Raw genomic sequence first — 25,117 nt, 5'->3', positions numbered from 1 at the left:
CCCGATAATATAACTTCTTTGGATAGTCATGTAAATATCAAAGCTTGCATCCTTCAGCATCTATACATTAAGAACAACTTTCAAAAGTTCAATGAACCAATCACCCCTATTACTTTCTTCTGTGTACTTCTGATAACACTATTTTTAGTGTTCCAAAGACACTTGTACCTATTTTCAAAGGTTTAAAATATTTTTCAATTAAGGTTTATGCATGTTTAAAGTAGTAAAATTTTAGTTATCTGTAATCTCTACTCTTAAAAACACAACACAGCCAGTTTCCCAGTATAAGAAGATGTGAAAGACTCATTTTCATGCAACCCACTCAAAGCAGCTGTCACAGCAATCACAAATACAGCTAAGCCAGATCTTTCCAGCACTTTAGCTATTTCTGGTACTGACTTTTGCAAAATCCAGGACAGTAAACTGGATATTCTAAGGAAGGATGCACATTGTAAGGAAGTTATATTTCAACTATAAAAATTAAGGAAATATCTGAATGTAATCAGCAACATGTTTTTGACAATGACATTTAAGTAATTCATCCATAGATGATAAATCCATAGATAAACCAAGTATGTGACAGATCATTACATAGGCAGTCCTGTAGCTTCTATCTGTCCCAAATGGAGGCTTTTACTTGCACACCAAGTATCAGAAGCCTAAAAAATCTAACTGCCACACAATTCAAGTATAGTATTATTATCCCACTTTGTCACAGAAAACTAACCTTCAATAACAGGCTCCAAGGCTTTAAAAGACTTGCACCGCAGTAAGCACAGAAACTTCCTGGTTAGCCTTCTTTTAGAGTGACTCTTGCCAACCAAAAGTGGCATTTCATCAACAGCACCATGCACCACAAGAGGTGGGAGAGTTGGGAACACTTGTGTTTCAAGAGCTAGCTCCCAGTTACTGAGACTTTGGAAGTCACAGCTTTTTCTGAGTACACCACAGCATCCCAGTCCTGTGACTCCCACAGCTCTGCCGAGGGGCCACAGAGGAGCAGAGGCTGTGACAACTACAGAAGATGAAATGATAAAACCAAGAAGAGTGGTCCCTTTTTATGTTTGCCATATCACCTCAAAGACAAAAAAGTGAAGGTATTTTTTTCAGGTTAGTGGAAGAGGTAAGAAATATTTCTTAAGAAAAACCCACCATCTCCTTTTTCAGCATGTTTTTCCTAATTAAGAGAAACCAGTTATACCGTAATATTTATTACTAAATGAACTTTGAACGAAAGTCATTGACATATTTCTAGAATTAAAGAGCTTTTTCCAAATTTTGTATTAAAACTCAAATATTGTTTTATCCTCAAAATATTTTTTACAGAAAAAATGATGAAACACTGCATTAAGGTCTGCCAACCCACAATTCACAGAAAAATAAGAGTTTTAAAAATTTTTCTCCATAAGTAGCCTTCATATCACAGGAAATAACATCATTGGAATGTTAACTGTGCTCCAGTATTTCAAGTTTGTTACAATTATAGCTCAGAAAAGGGAATTAACATGTAACAGACAGTAATACAGTAAAAACAGGAGAATGTTTAAGGAAATGCTTCTGGAAATCTCAACAAGAACACCTGATATATTTACCCCCTTGTTCCCCTTAAAAAGGGGCATTTAAAGTTACAGGGTAGGTAAGTTTCATCAGTCATCTACAAAAGCTAATAGTGAACCAACAGAGAAATGGACAGAACAATACAGGTGGTGTATCCAACTTTTGTCAATCAATTTATAGACTCAAAAAAATATGAAATTTCTCCCCTTGATTAAAAATAAAACCCAACTCTTTGAAGTGACAAAAAATTATATATATTACACTGTAAAAACAAACTAATACAGATGAGTAATTCCAAAACAAAAACAAATTTAACTCCAAGTCCCAAAAGCTGCAATCACAGTTAATTATTCTTAATAAGGCAGATTTTACTTCAGTACACTAATTTATAACATTATAAATATTCTTCAATCCGTACAGTTTTTTTTTAAATCAATACCTAGTGAGAAGAGAGTATTGCACTGAAAGCTGAAACTAAGAGGTTCAACTTATAAAGTGCTGAAACCATTCCAAAGTTGTGCCATACTGTGTTTCTTTACTCATCATGGTTCATGTATCTTGAACACATTAAAAGTCTAATGTGGCCACTTGATTGCAGGCTTTGAAGAAAAGACCATATGAGGTAGAAAAAACTCCTTCAGGTTCTGCTCCACACTATGGACCACTGAGCTGGGCGAACGGGTCTGTTACAGGAAAGGGCTCCAAAGCTTTCTCCGAGTTTTTCCAGTTGTGGAAATTTTCTCTGTACCATTCAACTAATATGGAAAGAATGTTGATGAGTCAGGCTGACCAGAGGTAACAGGGAAATCCAAATATTCCACAAGTATAAGACTAACAGTGTGCTGCTTATTCTTTATGGAAGATTTTAACCTATAATATTACAAAAATCTAGTTTAAACAAGTTCTTAAGTTCTTTGTGCAAGTCTTATTATAGCACTAAAAAATTATATTATTTTGTACAATGTAAATTCATTATTTAGAAAGCAGCCAATATTATGTAAAATTCAAGTGTTACATTCAATCTCTTCATATATACCCATTTCCCCCCTCTCCCTCCTCCCATCACCCCTAAATCAGTGTAAGTCATCAGACTTACTTGTTTTCATTATTCCTTCTTTCCAAGGCACTTTAGGTCTCCATCCTAAGTTGTGCATTTTTTCTGAACTCATTGGATACCGGAGATCATTTGTAGGCCTGACGAAAAACACACAAGGAAAACAATCTGATTACACTACTTCATTAATTAGAGATGCAATACCTCACACTGTCTTTGAAGGAACATTAGATATGCTTCAATTTTGAAAATTCCCATCAACATGAACAGGTTACAGTACCTTCAAAAAATACGTGGCAGCTGAGTGCAGCTACAACAACACAATTCAGTTTGCACAGTCAACTACTTGAAATTAACTAGAATAAATATTAATTAGTATTTTACTGGCACAAAAATGAACACAAAACTCAAACCACTGCCAACGTATTTGTGCAAATCTGCATTTGCAACGCAGAGACAAAATTAATATTTTCTAATATTAGCATTTACATTTTTCATCCTGAAAACCCACAAATTTAGACATACTTCAGATTTAAAACACAGAGGCTACCAAAGCAGCATCATTACAGTGCCTCACTAGCTACATGAATTTAGTAATACTGAATATGTAGAATCCCAAGCTGCAAGATTCAACACAGGAAGATACATTTTATATTTAAGCATGGCAGAAATTTTCACTTCCACAGTCTGGCACATAGGCAGCCTAGTCTAGCATTCCTGCACTACTGGCACTGGCATATTGAATAGTCAAGGTACATGTGCAGGTACAAACCAAGTACTTATCACTGTTACTATAACATGCCAATCTTGAGCAGAAGCAGAACTAATTTTTCTGTAGCAAGTAAACCCCATGACCTTTAAGTCACTCATTATAGAATTAAATAGTCATAAATTAGATATATTAACAGTAAGACCTCAACACTCCCTGAAACACGTATTCCTATGTGGTTAGTCTTCCCAAGCCCATTTATGTTTAAACATGAGCAGACATGGCCCAATACACATGAAGAAATATCTCAAACAGAACTACACTGAGAACTCCTAAACATTCACATCATGTGAGCCAAAGGCAATTTGTTGAAAGTCCTGTGATACACTCAGATAGGATTCTGAAGACCATTTCCTTTTAAAAACAAAAGTTAGTACATTTTTAAAGACACTTCAGTTGCCATGATAACAATCCAAATGTGAACAGAAAGTGAGAATTCTAAAGGCCATAATATTTAACTGCTATCAGCAGACACATCATTTTTAATCACTCTGGAGAGAGTGATATCTAAAATAAGCAGAGACTCATTGTTGCTGTAGAAAAGAAATGGATATAAAAGAACAGAGCCAAACCAAGCCTGAAACTAAGGACAGAAACACACAGGAAAAGCATATCTATAAAAGCTACCCATTTTCACCACTGCCCTACCGTTGGTACCTTAGAGCTTTACATCTACTTTTGAGATAGCAGCTTCAGTTTAAGATAGAAATCTAAAGCTAACTACACTCCATAGGTACATATTTCTGCCTGTGGATACTGCGTCTTCCTACAAAGTACATCTAAGTCTGAATTAGTCACATTAAGACCAAAATACTAAAGCTAAGTGAGAGAAGATGGGACTCATCTCATTCAGCAATGCTGAATACACTGTCCAAACAACCATGAAGGAAAGATTTAGTTGCTCTGTAAAACTTGTCCTCATCCCAGAGAAGACTTCAGTAATGAGCAGTATGAAGGAAGTTTGAAGACAGAGATTAGCATTTCATGTTCTCCTTCAAGACATTAATTCTGACCTACAGATCCAAATAATAGAGGAAAATCCTGTTTTCTATACAGAACCTTGATCACAGATGTCAAGTCCACTGGCAAAAAAAAATAAGGAAGCAAAACAGCTCTTACTCCCTCAAAAGTGTTCCTTTAGAGCAGAAACACTTCCACGAAAAACTATTTGATTAAGAGTCTCAGAAAACCTTCAGGACAAAACTATCTTGCATGTGCAGCACATCCTGCATGTCCTCCACATTCCTCACCTGTCTTTAACATAATCCATCCAGTGCTCCATTTCAGACTCTGAACTCGTCTTCTTTATCTGCCAAGAAAAAAAAAAATCATTCCCATACATCTTGGGCTGTCTAAACATATATTTAAAAAATAGGGGGTTTTAAAGAAGATAAAAGTTTGTTAAGAAAAAAATGCCACCGACAAACAGAAATGAAAACAGAAATAAAAACGACAAACAGAAATGGTCTTTTGTATACTGAGTCTTCAAACTACTGAAATTATCAAAATTATCTAGAACAACTCCAATCTGTCTCCTTCACCCAGAACACTGCCAGAACATCCATAATCAACCTGTTAGATTTTAATAGTGCCATATTCTCAGACTAAAACTAAAGCAGTTAGCATGAAAAAAAATGGTAATTAATCATGATGCCAGTCATAGTCAGGATATATCCCAGTCAGGGTAACTGATGTAGCAGCCCAACACAGCCCATACTGCAAACTTACACAGTCCAGCTGCTGCAGAAAGGGCAGCACATCATTCTGCTGCAAGAATCTTCCAACACCCAACACAAGTCTAAGCACTTTCAGAGCTACAGAAGGTCTGTGGAATTATTCATATGTGCAATGAAAACCATTAAAGAAAAGCATTACAACTGTTTACTCACTAAATGGATTAGCTCCTTAGCAAGCTGGGCAATGGACATCTCAAAGTTAGTTCCAATGTTATAAATTTCACCTGGTTTCCCCTCCTTCAGGACAGTAAGGAATGCTTCTACCACATCAGTTGCATAAAGGAAATTCCTTCTCTGAAGTCCAGAACCATGAATACAGCTTAATACAAGAAAAAGACAAAAAAAATGTTGTTAACCCTCAAATAGACACATTCAATTTACTGGACTGTGTTTTAAGCAGTTTTGCTGTTAGACGGTTGCCTGAAATAGCTGACATGCAAACAATCCTTTACTTTAAGGAAATCCTGTTATTAAAGTAGGTGATTCAGAACTTAATTATATAATTATCATTTCACAAATGAGCAAATATTTATAAATGCAACTACAGTTTTATACGACAAATACTATCAAAGAAATGCGAGTTACCTACCATTTTCTGTTCTGTTGCAACAAAGATATAAACTTTGGAATAACCTAAGGAATTGAAAAACAACAGAAAAAAAATTACTCCACAATTTTAGAAGCTGTTACTCTACAGAGAATGAGGAACTTCAACAGTTATGTAGCATTAAGTATTTTAATAAGATCCTTTAAATATTTCTAAGTTTTATTAAATCTAATGAAAGAATGTATCAAGCCTAGAAACTGCACAGATTTTGGTTTCTAAGAGCAGATGCCTCTATTGTTGTATTGAAAACCTTATCTTTCTGGCTGTTACAAGTGTAACTTTTTACAACATAGTACAAGTGTAACTTAAGTGAAGTTTCCATCACTTTTGCATGCAGCATTGCATCAGAGTCCAAATAGAAATAATTATTGCCAACAGTTCAGAACAAGGTTTAAACATCTAGTAAACATGAGTAAATCTAGAACCAAAGAGTTGTTAAAACAGTTAAATTTGGAAGAGAATCAACAGAGAATTTTAAGATAACACAGATAAACACAGATAAAGTGACAGTGTGCTAGCTGCCCAAAGATTTACATCATGTTCATCTAAAAGCTTAGATCCATTCATGCCCCAGACACTTCAGAACACTTGCCCCCACTATTGAAGTCCTTAAACTGAAGCCATTAGAAGACTACTCAAATTACTTAAATTTAACTTCCTACTCTAAACACATGAGCATAATACTATATAAAATTAAAGATTCATGTAGCCTAGTGCTGAGTTTTTAGCAGTAACTAAAATATGGTATGTGAAGAAGAATATATGTAAGTTAAAAGCAAGCAAATACATCCCTGAAATATACTTCCAACAATCATACAACCTGTGGCAATACAAAGATCAATGAGAAATGTACTCTAAAAGCCATTGCTCATCCACCTGCAATAATGTAGGTGAAAATAAATTTATTTTGAGGAAAGAAAACCAAAAAAGGTGAAAAGCAATTTCAATTTAAAAAAAAACCTCCATAAAACTGTAAAATATAGCTACATTGCCCACCAGTTCCAAACTCCAAAGAGTAGATGTGATTATCACTTTCATTTCATCAGTGTATTTCCATTCACTAACAAAGCAGATTCTGGTACTGACTTAAAAAGGCAACTCCTTCACACAAACAACTGTTTTAAACAGTTACCCTGCAAGATCTGTATGAACACATGCAAAGACAAGTCATTTTACACTACCTCTCAACTTATATATGAATGCTATAGCTCCGTCTTACTTATATTCTGTACAGGCTGGAACATCCCTTTCTATACCAGACACTGTATTCTCAGCTGACCTTTTGAAATGTTTCCCTGAGTTATTAAACACTCACAATTACAGAACATGACGTGAGTTAATATAATTTGTGGGAGAACTCGGTCAAAATATCATTTGAAAAATAGAAAAACTACAAAACAAAGTTGCTGTCATAAAATTCATTTAAAATACAAGTCTCTGATTGAAGTTTTATCAACAATCAAAAAATATGTGTTCAGGGTAAGACATGTTAGTGTAAGCTCAAAATATATAATCACATACTAATTGCAAGAGTGCTTTTTTCAAAAGTCATCCCATGCACAAGAGAAAAAAGTAACATCACTGCTACCCTGAATTCTGGTACACTGAAGCTCAGAGTAAAGTACAGTTTAACTTACTTTTTCTGGATACTGATGTGGTCCATAAACATTACTGCTCCGTGTGATGACAACTGGAAACTGGAGAGCATTAAACACACATGTGATTACATAAGAACGCAAATATCAGTAAAAACCTGTAGCTTCCTGCTGATCAGTAAACAAACCAACACATGCACAATGCTTACTCAAAAATTTGCAAGCTCTAACAAACCCCTTACAAACATTACTGAATTGAGCTCTCTGTACTTCTGTCACGCAGGCAAAGGCCTCAAGCATTCTCAGCCTGTTAGGAGTGACAAGTGACAAATATTTGAAATCTCTCTTGCTCTGGAACCACCACAGGACATTGCATATGTGTATCTGGTTGACTGAAGACAGGTTTGCTCCTACTTAGTCCAATGTGTTTCACAGGTCATTAACATCCTACTCTTGCTCACTTTATAGAAAAAAAAAATCATATATCAAAAACAGAAGTCTAAAGTGTCCAAATTATTAAATACGTATGTTTGCTTAAACAAATCTGACTAGCAGGGCTTTTTCTTTTTTTTTTTTTTTTGCTTTAACTATAAGCCTAGTCTCAATACAACTTGAATTATGCATGTTTTACTTCTGTGTAATACTTTTTTATTTCCTGCAAGTTTAGCATTGGTTTTTAAATTCCTAATGTTCTCTTCGATCATTTTATCAAAGCACATTTTTAGATATTACAATTCAAATTTAAAAAACAAAAATTAAAATCGTCTAACCTGTCCCCACTATCTTGCAGTATATCTTCATAATTTATTGGTGGAGATTCTCTAACACATCCAAACTACAAGACTAACAATAAGGAAAGAGGTGGCACTGTATGGACTAGTATTTAATTTTCTTTTATTCTCTTATGCACATAATACAGATGCTTAATTACAAGCTTCAGAGTTTTTGAGGCTTCCATGGACTTACTTGGTACCTTTCCCAGTAAGACTGAACAAAACACTCTGCAGCTGCTTTAGAGGAGGCATAGGGATTTGTCGGACGTTTTGGTGAGGATTCGTCAAATTCCTAAAATGAAAAGAAAATTTTGCATTACTCAATTTCTTTTGCCTTAAAGACAAGCCTTAAAGTTACAAAAGAAATAAAGATCCCTAAATATCCAAGCTCATCAGTCTCACAAAGTCCCCTTACAACAGAAGGCCATAAAAAAAGACAGCCTATTTGTTGACTATAGGAGGCAGCCAGATTACTAGCAGTAATATTTTTATACTTGTCACAGAGTTACCTCACAGCAGCAAGTCCTTAGATTTTTATCTTATTAAATAATTACTGTTACTGCAGGGAGGTTTAGTATTTTTCAGGTTCATATTGCCTCAGAGAGCAATTGGGCCACCACTAGAAAATTCAGCTTTCAGTCTTAAATAAAACAGGTCTTTTCTTAAATTTTTCTGTAACTTTATTTCTGTAAAAAATGTAGAATTGCAACCCAAAAGCTTCCAAAGCAAGGCTTCAACAATTCTGATCAGTTCCAGAGCAGGTATCTTCCAGACTATCCTGATATTTGAATCTACTTCTCCCTTGAAGGAAGAAAAAAACAAACCAGAAGGAAGAGGGATACTTCTTGTGATTGGTAACAATCACGTTAACATGGTTAAAACATTTGCTGTTCTTGTCCAACCTTTGCTTCTGAAATGGCCTTCCTCGCCTAAAAAAAACTCTGTAAGAACTTCTAGTGTGATTCACAAAGAAAATTAAAAACAGTTCTCTTTTCAAGGCCCAAAGACAGAAAAAAATTCACTTGAAGGTATCATCCAAGCCACAGGTCTACACACAAGAAAACATCATCCCGGGGTATCATAAAAGCCTACAGATGCAAATAGTGTTGAAGGAACTGATAAAGACAGTGTGATAATAAGAAAGTGCACAGAACTCTCCTGAAGTTCTGTGAAGGACAGAAAGACTCTCCTGAAGGACATCAATATTTCCAGGGACTATGACAAAAGGCCCCTTGACTGTATTTATGCCTTTTAAAAGATGAACATGCGTAATTTGCCTTTTTACTGAGCTAAATTACATTTCCTGAATTAAGGTCAGGTATAAATTCTCAAAAATTAAAGATCTGCATACAACAACAAGAAACATCTGAATATTTATTACAGTAATACAGGAATTGTTTCCTGTTTGAATTGTCACTACCTACAGTTCTGTTAGTATTTTACCTAGAATATAAAGCAGTTCCCTGCCTGTCAAGCTGTGCATATTACTGAAGTCTCATGAATGCTCCAGGACAAAACCTGTATAATACATTGCTTTCACACTATCTCTGAGGAGTAGTGACACCATTAATGACCCAAATCTCACTGCTTTAGACAATAAACATTCAACATAAAACAAGCTATGAAAAAAAAAAAATCAAGACAATTTTGATACTCAGCTTTCTAAAAGCAACCAGTGCTTACTTAAAGTCAAACATTTACAGAGGCCAAGGAAAGTTAGACTCAACTTTGTTTTCATTACAAAAAGCAAGTAAACTAGAAAAATCCTCATGCATTTTCAAACTCACCTCATCAGTGCTACCTCCATATACTTCATCTGTACTAACATAGACAAACTTCTCCACATTGGCTTCATGTGCAGCAGCAACCAGCACATTGGTGCCATAAACATTCACATAGGTGAATTCCAGCGCATGCCAAAATGAAAGATCTACGTAAAAAAAAAAAAATCAGACAATTCTGATTAAATTTAGGTAAGACAGGGCTATAGGTTCCACCTGGAGGCTGCAATATAGACCTGTCAGATAGCAAGGTCCTTATTAAATGTAGGCATCTTCCTTGTTCTCAACAAGAGGCTGGAATCTTGAGAAAAATCTTGTTGGTTATGGACTTTATAATCTAAAACAACACTGGCTAAGTACAGTAAGAAAAGTGTCATTCAAAGACAGTTGCAGTAATATGCATGACTAATAACTCATTAGCACCTGCTTTGATTCTTACAACTGTTCCCCTGACCTAATGACTTTGTACCTATCAAACCTGACAATTTTGAAAAGTATTTTCCTGGAGTATTCTTTGAGGATTTCTTCTCATGATGGATGGAGTATGGTGGGGATTGTTCTTACTAACAGTGATACTGAAAAGCAGCCATCTGAAATAGGCACTTTATAATTCATTCTCTCTTCTTAGCATGGAGATAAGATTCCAATGGGACTTAAGCCTAATCCTTCAGCTTTCACAGTTTTTTCATGTGACATTGAAGCCAATTAAGTAAAAACTTCAGACTATGTACAAAGCCCCTCTCCACTATCTTTATGACTCCCTCAGTACACTATCAGCTACATGTGAGTCTAGACAGAATTTAAAAATGTAATGCAGACAAAAAGGAACACTACCATTTATGTGCAATGAAAACAAAACAAATTAGATGAAGTGCCTTTTAAATCAAGGTTGTGAATCCCTCAGAATTAAAAAGGCCACCAGACACTCAGCCATGTGATTTGTAGAGACAAATTGGATCCTTGGTTTTTATGGAAGGAAAAAACAAAAAGCATACTGGCATATATTTCAAGCAGGTATAGCCACAGAAAACAATACCAAAACATGCAACAATGCTCACCTACATGTGTTTGGGCTGCAAAATGAAGAACTATATCTATTTTCTCAGTTTCAAAGAGTTGCTTTATAAAATCAGGTTCACAAATATCTCCCTAAAGAAGAAAAAATTAAAAAAAAGCAAATTATTTTTGATAGAAAATAGTCAGCTTCCCTTTATACCAAGTGTCACGTAAGAAACCATTACAAAGGTACGAAGGGAACAGAGGATACAAACAGCATGATCAACTGAGTTCTGGGCAATTGATCAATGCCATGTCTAAAATAAGACCATACATAAAAATTCACCCATTTTTTATAAAACCTCAATGAAACTTACTTCAGAATTAATGTTACTGTTAACATTACAAACAATAATGTGTCCAAAAATGCACACAATAAAAGTACAGCGCGGAGCTCCAATACTGAGGCTGAAATGCAACGTTCCCAGAGCAAAGAAGAGTTCCCAGTCTGGCAAGCAGGCAGGGACATCTAGTGGTACTGCAAAAGGAGAAGCGGATTCCCACTAAAGGGGATTAGTTTATGTCTTGCAAGGGTTTTGTTGCTTGCTATTTATTCCAGTGACTTATTTTTTAATTTACATATTTTTTTAAAAAGAGACATTATTTTGAACTAAATGGCTAGTTACTGAATTTTTTCTTAACTGAAATTCAAAATTTAAACTGGAAGTTTAGTGCATCCATGCTGAACAACAGAAATTGTGATTAAAACATATCTTTCATACAGCCCCTGAGTCAAATTTTCTAAACTTACTGTTCTACTTCCCAAAACAGACTTCCTTTCTACAGTACCACTACAGAGTATATCATTCTTGCTGTCTCCTAAGGTCAGTACCAATGCTACAGTTCTAAATCGTAAGGGCTGCACATCAGAGACTGTCTTTTCCAGCACATTTTCACCTGCCAGTGATAACTGCTTGCTTGCATACCAGCTGGATGTTAAGCTGTGATCAACTGTCCCTAAAAACCAAAACCAGAAACAAACAAATAACCCAAAAACACACCCCAAACCACAAAAAAAAAGCCCAAACCCACAACAAAAAATTGGCATTATTTCTACTTATGTAAGTTTCGTGACAAGATATTTCTACCCTTGTTCAAAAGCAGTATATCCACATCATTCCTAGTTGCTGTTCCCCTGCTTCACATAGGGATCTGACTGTTTAAAGGCTATCTTGTAGAACTCTAAGCTCTCCCCAGCCAATAAAAGTTAATATCTACGCAGGTCACAAGGGTTTTATACTGTATTCATACATTTCATATTACACACTGGAAACAATCAAAGACCTTAGGAAGGTAACCAAAAAGCCACTTTGGTCATGCTGAAACTGCACACACGTGCACGTCTGCATACAGGCTGACCCCTTCCTCTCATGCAATTTTTATCCCCCTAGCTCAGAAATAATCCCTTACTGAAATAAAGAGGTGGTTCACAAAAACATAAACAGCCATGGAGATCATGAAGAGGTCAAGGCAAGTTCAGCTTGCAGCCTTGCCTGAATCTAAGAAAAAATGCAAGTTTACATCTACTACCTCTGACAAAGGTGCTGTTTGAGGTGCATTTGTCAGATGTCCTACAACCCTGGGCAGACCCCAAGACAGAGAGATGAGCATCAACACTGCCTTTTGCAGACAGGAGGAACCTCAGCATACAAGCCCAGCAAGTCAGAATATTAATCTAAGCAATAAATCAAAATCCATCTCCCGTCTGAAGACAAAGCTGAGCAAGTAGTACAGCAAAAATCCATAAAATGTCATGTTTTGTGGAAGAGAAGGCTTTATCACCTGTATAAACTTGTAGTTTTCCTTCCCAGAGACAGTTTCAAGATTCTTCAAGCTTGCACAGTAGTTGAGCTAAAGACACAACACAACATCAATAAGTGGGCTTCATGGAAGCAAAAAGGAAAACTCAAACCAAACCTAACTACTGGGAAGTCTGAGGAAAAAGTAAAAACTTACTTCAAAAAATACTACTTCGTAAGCAGATGTGAAGCTTTAAAAGCACAGATCTCCAACAGATACCCTAACTGCAAAAAATTCTTAAACAGATGTTTAGAGCTTGAAAAGCTTTATTCTTTTTCTGAACACCAGTCGACTTTTTTCTTTACAGGAACAAATGGAAAACCAAGCAAAAATTAGTAACTAACCACAAGTAACAAGCCACATAAATTTCAACGTGTTATAGGTTGCATTAAAAATCACTTAAAACAGTTATCCATATCAAGAAAGAAAAGAAGCTATTACCTTATCCAGATTTATAATCAGATAGTTTGGATAGTTTTTCACAAGAGAGACGACTACATGTGAAGCACTGCAGGATAGAAGAAAAACATTGTTTTACAATTATATACTTGGCTTTAAGGTAATAAAGAGATGACAAATTTCAAATAAATCCAGCATTTTCGAAAGTCTTTGTGGGAAGAAGGGGATATATTCAAGACAGATGGAAGACAAATTGAAACATCAACATTATTCTAATATATAGTCTATACGCTATCCTACTATTTTCTATATACAAGTGCATATGGTTAAGAAACTAAAAGAATAAAAGTTCATCCTACAACAAAAGAAATAAACACTGCCCACAGTTGCATTAAAAAACCCTGTTATATGTTATATTCAATTGGTATTCTAAAATACTTTTGCTCTCTACAGCTTACATATGAGATGTCGGGGAGATTCTGATACCTAATATATGAACAGTCAACACTCCTAACCCACGACAGTGACTCCTTTCACTCAAATCCCTGACACTGCTGCTAGCTGAAAGTGACAACCAGGTGGCACTGCCTCTTTGGCACGGTCTTGTGTACATGAGGCTCATTCTGAAAGTACAGGTTAGTTCATGGGTTATTCACACACAGAAATTTAACACTCTCACAGTTTCTGACTCCAAGCACCCTGAGGTGCTTAAGCTTAAGATGGACCAGTCCTTTCTCTGACTCAAACTGAGCCCACAAGCACTGGGGGTTGATATGAGAAATAGCAGCTGGCTCGAAGCCCTGCCACCTTCAACCCAAAGAATCCATTAGGCTGGAAAAGACCTCAGATCATCGAGTCCAACTTAAGACTAAACACAACCTCGTTAACTAGACCATGGCACTAAGCGCCATGTCCAGTCGTTTTCTGAACACCTGCAGGGACAGTGACTCATGACCTCCCTGGGCAGCCCAGTCCAATGTCGAATCATCTTTTATGTACATAAAATCTTTATAATGTCCACCCTGAACCTCCGCAAGCGCAGCTTAGCCTGTGTCCTCTCGTCCAGCCATTTGCTGCCTGGGAGACGAGGCTGAACCCCACCTGGCTACACCCCTCTTTCCGGAAGTTAAAGAGAACGATAAGGTTTCGCCTGAAGGCCCAGGCAAAACAACCCCAGCTCCCTCAGCCGCTCTTCATGAGGCTTGTGCTCCCAGCCCTTCACCAGCTCCGCTGCCTTCCTCTGGGCAGCCCCGTCCCGGCTGAGCCCGAGTACAGATTCCCACCGCCAGCGCCGGGCGGTCCCTCCTTCTCATTCTCGCCGCAGGCGAAGGACGGCCGGGGCAGCCTCGCAGCTCGCTCCCCAGCACTTACCACCTCAGAACCCACGACAGGGACGAGTCACCAGCAGCCCCTGAGTGAGCGTGGCCCGAGCCAGCGGCACCAAGGAACCGGCCCGGGACGGGCACAAGGGAGGCGGCACCGCGGGACCCCCACCCGCCACGTCTCCCCCACAGCCCTGGAGAGGAGGCCGCCGGTCCGCTCCGGCCCCGCGGGGCTCACTCACATAAAGCCGGCGCCGCCCGTCACCAGGAGCCGCTTCTCAAACCCCGGCGGCGCCGCGGGGCCCGCCCGCCCCGACATCGTCCGCGCTTTACGGCAACGGCCCCTCACTCCCTTGCCCCCACGGCTGCGCGTGCGCGGCATGGGCTCGCGGGTTTCACGAGCAGAGTCGCAGCGCCTGTAAGAGGCCCATTGAAAGATGGCCTTCCTCGCGCCCCGCGCGGCCCCAAGAGCGGAGCTGTCACCGTCTCAGAGGGCACCGGGACGGGCGCGGCGTGTGAAAAGGCCAACGCTTCGCCTCCGCATTCAGCGGCAACTGATGGCCGTCTCTTTTACGTCCATGGATCTGCCAATTTACGGCCGTACTCGGCAACGGGACACGTTGCCGCAGGGGCCGGGCCTGCGCTCGGTCACGCCCCCAAGGGCGGGCGCGCTCTCTCATTGGCTGTCTCGCCTCTCCTGCCCGCCCTCTCGCGCCTAACGCGGCGGGGGGCGTCACGTGACCCGACGGGGCAGCGCGGGAGGAGGGAAGGAGGATCCCGGTGTCCGGCGGGTCCCGGGATGCGGTGGCGGCTGCTATGGCTGCTCAGCGCCGCCGCCGGCTGCTGCTGCTGGGGCCCCGCCGCGGGCAAGACGCTGCGGGGTGGCTTCGCCAGCGCCGTCGCCCGCCGGGAGCCGTGGCGGCCCGTGGCGCGCTTCCAGTTCCACGGTGGGTGCCCCGAGGGCAGGAGAGCGGAGGAGCGGCTGTGCCGTCCTGCAACGGGGCCGGTGGGGAAGGGGGCGGCTGTGAGGAGCCGCTGGGGCGCGGGGGGACCGGTGACGGTCAGAGGGGCCGCGGGCCGGGGAGAGAGGTCAGCCCTGAAGTTCTCCGTCCTTCCATCGCTCTGTCTTTTCCTCCTTCTCTGTCCTCCGCCGGATCGTGCAACAGGTCCGATCCGCTGTCCGGGCAGCACCGGGGCGCGGCCGGCGATCCCGGCCAGCGGCAGGACGCGGCCGGAGCGCGGCGGGACGGCCCCGGGCGCTGGGTGCGGGAGCTGGCAGCGGGAGCTGGCAGCGGCCCCGCGCTGTGGGTCACTGAGGGGAGCAGCGCTGTGCCTCCCTTCGCCTTCCGCAGCCTGGTGCGGACACTCCCGGCCCAGCGTCCTCACTGCGACACGCATCGCTCCTTCCCTCTTGGAACTCCACCAAATGGCAGCGGTGCTTAACGACCCTCTGCCCCGTCGCTGTGGGGTCTTGGTGACGCCGCGCATCAGGATGTAAAATTCTCACCTGGTTATTCCCAACGGCTTTTCTTTCCCTTGTTACTAACTCCTTGTTAGTAATAATTTCAGACTATTAGTTAGTAATTACTTAGTAATAATCCCGGGCTGCCATCCTGCTGAAAGAGAGCCCTAGCAGTGGCTTGTGCTTGCAAGAGAAGTTTTATTTTACAGGACGAGATGTGTGTAACCATGGCAAGTGCCATGTCCAGCAAGGCTGGTGGAGGGAAGGCTGGTGCTGGTCAGCCTGCTCTTCCTATGCGCTCAGCATTTCAGTAGCTTAGGCTGTTTTTCTTTCCCGTTGAGCTTCCTGGCAGAAGAGTTCTGCGGGGTGCTTCAAAATCTAACGGGATGCAGGAAAGCGTGACATAAGCAAAACAGAGTTGGAGCGTGACCTTCCAGCACTGAATGAGAAATGATAGATAGGGTGGAGATAGCTTAAGAAGTGACTTGAAAGCAGTTAATTATCACTGTCCTAGAAGTTAAATGTAGAAGTGCTCTAAATAGATCTGAAGGGGAAAAGTGCACTGTTTAAATCTTATAGAAAAGACTGTAAAAATTCAAGATGAGTGGTGTAGGTGTTCAGCTATAATTTTATAAATTGATGTTGCATATTTGCATAGAAATACTTCTCTTTCTGCATGAATACCAACAACTATTTTGGGTATTAGTGAAGCTTTCTTTAGAGCCTTCTGTTAATATTTCAAAAGCATAGCTTAACTGTGGTTCATGTAACGTTTTACTGATTTTTCTTCTCCACTAAATTCTACCTTTTAATTTAGGATACTTCTAGGTTAAAGAAGTCTATGGCAATATAGGAGAGAAATTATGAAAACAAGTTTGAGGATTGTGGAATTCCTCAGGCAAGATAAATTTTGAGCTAATTTTGAACTAAATGAGCTAGTTCTAAAATGACTAAAATATTTCTGTGTGTCAAGATGCAGCCTGTAATGTCAGGACAAGGGGGAACGGTTTCAGACTGAATAAAGTAGTTTTTAGATTAGCTATTAAGAAAAAAAATACGGTGAGGGTGGTGAGGCACTGGAACAGGTTGTCCAGAGCTGTTGTGCATGCCCCATCCCTGGAAGATTTTAAGGACAGACTGGATGGGGCTTTGAGCAGCCTGGTCTAGTGGAAGGTATCCCTGCCCACAGCAGGGGGCTTGGAAACCAGGTGATCTTTCAAGTCCCTTCAAACCTAGGCCATTCTGCCTTTCTATGGTTTTACAGGTAGAGTGACACATTAGAGAGCACTTTGGAAGTTTGATTTTCTTCGCATCAATTTGACATCTGTCATCTATAATTAAGTATTTTAAATCTAATCCATCTGTAACGTGAAAGTCCATTTGCATAAGTTCTTCTGTTGTTAGACTTAAGAGTTACCCTGTGATGCTCACAGTCATGCCACAGAGTTCATAAAATACTAGACTAGTTACTAAACTAGTTACTGAGACTGTTGAGGCACTGTCTTGAACTTGAAAACAATAAAATTTGTAGTGTGGGAGTAAGAAAAAAAACACATAATATGGAAGTCTTTCTAAAAAGAGGGGGGAGGGAAGGCTGTTTGTAGTAGAGGAGGTTAATGACACTTGGGCTATGGTGAAGGTTTGTTTAAGTACCACCATAGAGAATTGTGTGTTCACTGGTTTCTTAATGAGAGACATAGAAGTTGTTTCTGAAAGACCATAAATACTTTTATTAGGAACTAGTGGTAAAAAATTAACCATAACGTGAAGCTGTATTGCAGCTACTGATAAAAATCTGTGTCACACTATCTTTTTGCTTTTAACTGACATCAAGGCGGAATAGTTGATTTTATTTTTTAAATATCAAGGTGACCATGCTGTTCTGTGTATCAGAATCAAGAATATAGCAGTAGCTGTGGCAAAAGCAGCTAGACTTCACCTCTTTCAAGCACAGGAATGGCAGAAGCTGGAGAACAGTGTCCAAGATCACAGCTGTACGGAGAAGTTCTCTAAAGCTCAGCTGACAAGTGAGTTAATGCTTGTTTTCTTCTTATAAAGTTACTGGTGTACTTAGAACTCTGTTACGTTATCTGTGTGTTTAGAATATTCATTTCAGTGAATTTGCGCTTTGCATCGACTAGGACTTTGGCCACTTGCAATTAAAAATACTATTAGGAAACAAAATTTCTTTCTTTGTATCACTTTAGAAGACATTGTTTGAAAGCTACAATTTAGAGTGCTGCTGGAAAATGAAATCCAAACAATGGCTTTAGTGGGAACAGCCAAACTTCATGACCAGTTCCAGTTCAGGCTTTTACATGTTCACAACTCAGAAGAGGTACATATTTGGCTGAAGTTTTCATTTAGTCATTGAGTACAGAGATATTTTTTTTTTTTAGCTCCTCTTGGAGTCAATGTCTTTCTTTTTGTTTTGTTTTTTTTTAATCTCAAGTTTTCCATAATATAGATTATCTTGGATACATGAGAGAATTTACAAAGGATACCATTGTACTAAGAAACTGAAGAACTAAAGAATCTGAATGTTTGGGACAGTCAAAAGTTTGAATTGTTTGAGTTGTGACTTGAGTTGTGAATTGTTTGAGTTTGAATTGTGACTGCCATTACAGTGGAGTGAAAAACAAATTAGAGGCAAAATGATAGAACCTGCTGCAGTTGCCTGTAAACTTCTGAAACAAATGCTTGTAAGGTGGGAGTGTGTAGCCTAAGTACAAAATAAAAGGGTAATTTTGTGCCTGTAAGCCTTCTCTTTCACTACCTATAATAAGTCTTTCTTCTCTGCAAAAATAAATCTGCATCATCCTGCCTTACTTTATAACTTGCCTCCATTATAACTTAATGCTATTTCACCCTTTACTTTTATAACTTGATATTTGTCACTGAATCTCACATTCAGCTGTTTTTAATATTTGAGCTAAGAGTTATACCAGTATAGAATATGTAGATTGTCTTTTTGTCTCTTGTTTACAAAGGAACACTTCTCACTTGTCAGGAGGCTTCTCTTCTCCAGTTCCATGGAAATGGCATTTTTCGAAGCGGAGAAAACAAAAATAAAATTATATTTTCATGATAGCACAAATCTGCCATGCCTTGATGTAGAAAACATGTTGGAAAATTTTTAGTACAGTATCAAAGATGAGCTAATCAGAATTAAGCTTGAGTACCCATCTAAATGTGAAAGAACAGTAAAACACTGAAGCATTGAGTTACGTAACTAGAAGACAGACTGAAATAATATTTTTTGCATCATTTGTTGATCATAATGGTACTTAAAGCATAAATTTTCCTTTAAGAAATTAAATTAGTGTTAGAAGCTTCATTCAAATGTGTTTTAAGTGAGTGCAGCATCTCTTTTAAATATACTTCCTTTGTGCAGTCAGAATCTCAAGAGTACCAGATTGATCTGTAACATTTGTCACAGTCAAATCTTACACAGATGTCACTTCTAGGGATGTGGTTTCCTTACACTTCATCAGAGCTGGAAAAAGGTGCTGCTGCTGGAATAACTGGCAGTTGGTCTGTCATTCCTGACTGTCCCAGCAGTGTACTCACTCATTTCTGCTCCGTTAGGAGCATCCTGACCAACTGTGTGAGTTGGATCTCTTTGCTGATCTTGGGCAAAATCTGTTGCTTTTCTATCTCTGAGTCAGTTTATGGCTTTGAGAGGTAACTGATTAAACACACTCTGTGATCCTTACTCTTGGTGCAAATAACACTGTGTCAGAACTCAGCTGAGAGGTGACATGGGGAGTAAAGCCACTCCTGTCAGCTGCAGTTTGCCTTTCATTTGGACTAAGTACCATATGCAGTACTGGTTTGTGTGTTGTCCAAATCTGTGCTTCATGACACTTGCTGCAAGGAAACATACAATACAATTCTTCCTGGATACTAATGTTGTTCAGCTCATACCTTAAGAGAACAGGAAATAACTTCTTTCAGTTGAAATACATTTACCAGAATTACATAGAAGTTTTTCACAGGTAGGCTTCAAATTAGAAATTTGCTCTAAATTTTGTCTGCAAAATATTTAGGGAAAATGAGTTTGTATGTTTGCAGCTGTTTTATTTAGAAAGGCCTTTCACATAAGAAAAAAAAGGGGTTTTGTGGGTTTTTTATGAAATTTTCCTTCATCCTTAGCCATTGTCATCTTTACCTATTTAGGTGAATTATTCTGTTATTGTTATTTCTCCTGCAGAGAAATTATTGAGCTGGTTAGCTCTCAAGTTCAGTAGTCAATGTGACAATGCTTGTATTTCTTGCAGTTTCAGCCAGACATAGAGAGCCACAGGTTTCATTTGCATCAAGAGTTTGTTTTGAAGAGACTGTGCATGGTTAACTGTTTTTTTAGGCAAAAATTGTGGTTGTAATCTGATTTGAAATATGCAATTTGATTACACAATGTCTTCAGCTGTTAACTGTCAATTGAAATTGAGTATGTTACAGTTTGGGGAAGATCCTGTGAAATAATACTGATTTGCACCTTTTAAACATGCATGGTGTTGTTTACTGAGCTCACATGCAGCTGTTCCTGTTTGGTGCTCTTAATCTCTTTGAAAATGGAGTCAAATACATTTCATGAAGATACTTTTCATGCTGCAGAAATACCTGGTGGGTAGTACAGAATAGCTAATTCTGTCTAGATCCAGAACTAGAGGATGGAAATATGCTAAGCAAAGGAGATAGTTTTCACTTTCTGGCTTCTGAAAGGAGGGCGCCCCCCCCAGCAGAGCTGAAAGGTGGGATGCAGTGTCCTCACTAACCCTTGCCTGCACCTACTTGAAACAAAAGCTGAAGTTGGAGGTCTGGTATCTGATGTTATGAATAGCTTTCAAAACTCAGTCTGTTTTCTACTGTGTATTGTTTATAACCTGTATATGATACTGTGGATTTAAATTGTATCTTCATTCAAATATGTGTTTTCTAAAACCAAACTAATCAAGTATTTACTCGTATTTTATTTTCTTTTTTCTTCCAAAGTGACTGTGAACCACACAGAGCAAAATCTGACAGTGTCCCAGATTCCTTATCCGGAAACATGGTATGTGTTTTATGTAGACAAGTTTACCTGCGAGGAGAATTATTCTGAATCCGAGGATATTCAGTTTGAAATGGTCTTACTAAACCCAGATGCAGAAGGGAATCCATTAGATCACTTTAGCGCAGGGGAATCTGGTAAGATTTTTTTTTCTTAAAATTAGATTTGTAAGTTAAGGATCTGATTATTACTCAAATCAGTACTTACTGTGCTTGGAAGAGTATGGGGAATGGATAGCAGAGCCACTTATATTTCATATTTTGTTTTCATACAAAGAGTAAACTTGAGTTCATTATCTGTCATCACAGAAAAATCCTTTCCTTTCCCTAGACTGACTTTCCAAAACTTACCTAACTAGAAGTGTAGATGTACAAGGAAAGTCATTGTTAAAATCTTGGCTGATATTTTGAACTTGTTAAAATCATAATTTGCCACTTGAATGTGAATTTAGTATCTGACTTTAATTAGTTAGTGAAATACCTTAGGTGTGTGAAACTTGATTCTGTGTAACAAGAGTACATGCATGATGAAACAGTTTGCCAGTACAATTTCAGTTCAGTGTTTAGATCTTTATAAGTGTCTTAGTCACACGCTGTAGATTAGGTTTGTCAGGCCTGATTTTGTTACAATTAAGAAATGTAATTTTAAATCTTTAAATATTCAAAGAAGAACTCAAGATAGGAGGTAAAGAAATGCCTACATAAAATTATATGCTTTGGGCAATCCAGCCTAATGTATTCTTGGTTGCAGTGAGTAGCATCACTGCTCTGGGAGGCCTCATCAACATGTCACTCACCTGGGTCTGTTGTGAGGCCCTGTAGGCTCAGTCTGCCTTCCTGTACAGAGTGAACTGAATCTACTGAGGATGAGCCTAATTGCTGTGCTCAGAATCAAATGCCCTGCTGTCACTCATGGTCTCAAGAGAATATAGAGGGAACAAAGGCAGCTCAGTTTTTGAAAGGAAGAAAATATTCACTGGAATATTTAGCAGAATCTGCAAGAAAGTAGCACATTAATAATCTGGATTTCAGAGCTGATAATCAGACTTAGCTTCTCTCTTTAATTTCTTAAATTCTACAAACTTGCCAGTTTTTATTTGGTGAATTTGTTCTTCAGAAGTGAGTTCTAGGTTAATTTGCTTACTCTCAAAGAGGAGTAATAGCTAAAGGAGTAATTGCTAAACCAAGGGGCAGAGCAGCTATACGGCATCATAGAGTCCACTGAAGTGATGCAGGGACCTCCTACAGAGGCATCCGAGCTCTGTATTTATTTTATAGGAAAACTGAGCACTTGGAAGCAGAACTCTAAACAGCTTATGTGCTGAGTAAGGAGGTGTGTAAATGTGCTGAATGTATGTATTTAGATCTAACAAGCAGGAAGCAAGGTGAGCTGTACATGCCATGGCTTTCAGAGTTGCAGAGGAGCACCTCAGTTGATTCAGTATTAAAACCTGCATTGTTGCCATGAATTCTGAAGCTGCATGCACTGGTCTACTTTTGAAAGAGCTGAGGAGCATTTAATCTCTCATTCTCTCTATTTTTAATTTAATTTTTAATGCATTTCTGGGAAATAATCTTTGCCATTTTCCCATAGAAACTTAGAATGAGAGGGTATCAGAAGATCCAGTTTAATTTCTTGCTTATTTCATTCGTACAACTAAAAATTATGTAGTTGCAGAAGGTTTTGGTTAGGTCTTCCTTCTCTTGAGTTACTTTAGGCTGTGGCCTGGCACAGGACATCTCAAAAAATTAAATGAATAATAAGGAAAGCACGGAAAAGAACTTGAACTTGTCACCTTGTTGTTGCCTTGAGAGGTGAGGGGGCCGACTTCTGATCCCTGGCAAGTAATCCTATTTTATATGGTAGGGGTCTTCTACATAAGACATGGTGTCAGTGTAATGTAGGATTTCTAAAAGCAGCTGAACAGGTAGCATTTTGAAGAGCTTTGAAGATATTTCAAATAATGTTTTACTTTGTCAGTCAGCTAGGTTCCTTGAAGGTCAGGAAACTTAAAAGAAGGCAGGTTGAAAATTGTGGTTTTTTTAGTCAGTTTTCAGTGCAGCTTTCTCCTAACCCCTTTTGCTCTCAAACCAATAATCTACACTGTGCCTATGGCTGGAAGGAGCATTCTATCATAAATACTTAGTGTTTGTTAAAAGCTTTTTGATTTTCCTAAAGAGTTTTCCAAGGGTTCTCACTCATCATGGTGAGAAATAACTTTTACCTACAAAGTACTTGCCAACTTCAGTGCATATCCTTTGAAACAGAAAGAAAGATTCAATCCAGACCACATACTTTTGTCATTGATAAATCATTCGTATGTACTGGTGTACAAAAGAAGTAGAATGGCCTGGAATTTTTAAGGCTCTTTATTACCTAATGCTCTTTTTCTCCCATCTTCCTGTGTGTATGCCCAAAATGTTTAATTTCAGTCACAAAAGCTATAATGCTAGCTACTGTTTAGAACTCTTCCAGTTCTAATGTTTTTCAGCTCAGATATTGAAATGTATATACTTGCTCTTCACAATCTCTGGGTGGAGCTGACTGGAAGCTTTTAACAGTTATTTTGCTGCTGGAGACAAAGCTTTTATTTTTTTAGAATATGATTCTATGGGCACCACTAAATTTCAAGGAAGGTTGGAGAAAGAAAAGTTTTCTGTGAGAAATATTTGGTTTTGCTTATCTCTCACTGGCTTTGACCCTTTGGGAGCTCCTGATGCATTGCAAAGCTTACAGACAGTAGAGGATTTCCAGGATCCAGGTCTTAAGGGGAGCATTTTACCAGACTACTGTCAGACTGAAAATGAGAGAACTTAAGTTTTATATATAATATCCAAAAACAATTGGGGGAATATTTTTTTAGACAAGCACAAAAAAAATGTGTGCTAAGAACTAATTACTGTTTTCTCTGCTACTTTTCTTTAAGTTTTCAGACTTGATCAGCAGTGCTTCCTGAGCAGCTATAAGTGGAGGAAGGCTGACACCTAGTGGTTAAAATGATTAAATAGAAGTCTGTCTGGGGTTTCTCTCACCTCAGATTGTGCCTTTACAGAATGAAACAAACAAGCAAAAAGAGCTAAAAATAAGTCCTTTAATAAATAAATTTCTGACTGATCAGATGAACTACATTTGTGTGTGTATCAAGAAACTGTGTGTCACTTTATACTACACTGGTAATTGCTGCAAACCTCTCTGCTCAGAAAAGGTATTGGTGATTCAAAATGCTGTTAGAACAAACAATAATCTGTTCTCTGATAAAATTCACCGATTTTCTTGGATAAAATTAACCAGGATTTGAACATTTTATGTGTACTACCACTTTTGGGTAACAGTTGCTAAGTATTTCCTAAGGATTGTATTAAAAAAAACCTTGCTGTTTTTTTTTTTTAGTTATTTGCTGCTAGTAGCAATGTTTCTTTGTAAAACTAAGCTGTATTTCTTTTTGTTTTCCACAGGATTACATGAATTCTTTTTCCTGCTTGTCCTAGCATACTTCATAACTGCTTGCATATATGCACAATCACTGTGGCAAACTATTAGGAAGCGTGGACCTATGCATGGTGTATTAAAGGTGTTGACAATTGCATTACTGTTGCAGGCTGGTTCAGCTTTTGCCAACTACCTGCATTTCTCAAGGTACCTTTGCTCTTTTTCTGCTTTCAGTCTTTAGACTTGAAGAACAATGTGTTGTAAAGATCAGTACATGGTTTTCTTGGGAGGGATTGTGCCAAAATATAGGGCTGACTTTTGAACTGTACCACTGCCTAAATGTACTTGTGAGAGAGAACGCCCATTTAAGACACACCCACTTAAAAATACAATCTTTTTATTCTATTTCAGTTATTCTAGAGATGGGATAGGAGCTCCTTTTATGGGAAGTCTGGCAGAATGTGAGTATGCCTGTCTCCTGTTTCTTACATATTCCTAGCCATGAATCTGTATAATACATTAGCAAATGCTATTGCTGGACTTTACTATGATCTTGGATCATATAATTGGATTTTTAATATAACGTACTAAAAATTGCTCCTCCAGGAAAAAAATTTGTTTTATGTGTTTACAGTAACTGTATTTGAAGTTATACATCTGTGATATTGTTTAGGATTTTTCAAAAGATTTTTTTGTCTCAAGGTTCTGTGCTACGCACACGTAG

General features: G+C 38.7%; 2 protein-coding genes across 3 annotated transcripts in view; one reads left to right on the top strand and one right to left on the bottom strand.

Moving 5' to 3' along the window:
• Positions 1-1,195: 1,195 nt before the first annotated feature.
• Positions 1,196-15,139, bottom strand: TGDS (TDP-glucose 4,6-dehydratase). Its single transcript, XM_086880895.1, has 12 exons — positions 14,692-15,139; positions 13,170-13,236; positions 12,711-12,779; positions 10,931-11,021; positions 9,879-10,021; positions 8,285-8,383; positions 7,361-7,420; positions 5,706-5,749; positions 5,270-5,435; positions 4,631-4,689; positions 2,654-2,751; positions 1,196-2,312 (listed from the first exon to the last, which is right to left on the bottom strand). The coding sequence occupies exons 1-12, from the start codon at positions 14,829-14,831 to the stop codon at positions 2,212-2,214; spliced, it is 1,137 nt and encodes a 378-aa protein (XP_086737021.1). The 5' UTR covers positions 14,832-15,139; the 3' UTR covers positions 1,196-2,211.
• Positions 14,788-25,117, top strand: part of GPR180 (G protein-coupled receptor 180) — a 25,118-nt gene continuing 14,788 nt past the window's right edge. Inside the window, exons 1-5 of one of the 2 annotated variants that reach the window (XM_086880894.1) lie at positions 14,788-15,396; positions 17,780-17,938; positions 20,907-21,101; positions 24,420-24,600; positions 24,805-24,854. In XM_086880894.1, the coding sequence (XP_086737020.1) occupies positions 15,249-15,396; positions 17,780-17,938; positions 20,907-21,101; positions 24,420-24,600; positions 24,805-24,854 (733 nt within the window). In that variant the 5' untranslated portion in view covers positions 14,788-15,248. The remainder of the gene's footprint in view (positions 15,397-17,779; positions 17,939-20,906; positions 21,102-24,419; positions 24,601-24,804; positions 24,855-25,117) is intronic. The other variant, XR_015284461.1, reaches the window with a different exon arrangement.

This window comes from Cyanistes caeruleus, chromosome 3 (genome assembly GCF_971803275.1).
Source record: "Cyanistes caeruleus chromosome 3, bCyaCae1.hap1.1, whole genome shotgun sequence".
Lineage (NCBI taxonomy): Eukaryota > Metazoa > Chordata > Aves > Passeriformes > Paridae > Cyanistes > Cyanistes caeruleus.
Note: the sequence above shows the minus strand (reverse complement) of the source record. Positions and strands in the feature narration are given on the sequence as shown.

Excerpts from the sequence above, each read along its gene's own strand:
- TGDS (XM_086880895.1), bottom strand. The coding sequence starts at position 14,831 with ATGCCGCGCACGCGCAGCCGTGGGGGCAAGGGAGTGAGGGGCCGTTGC. Across the intron at positions 7,421-8,284 it reads CTTACTGGGAAAGGTACCAA|TTTCCAGTTGTCATCACACG; the intron begins GTAAGTCCATGG and ends AATGCTCTCCAG. Across the intron at positions 2,752-4,630 it reads ATGGATTATGTTAAAGACAG|GCCTACAAATGATCTCCGGT; the intron begins GTGAGGAATGTG and ends GTTTTTCGTCAG.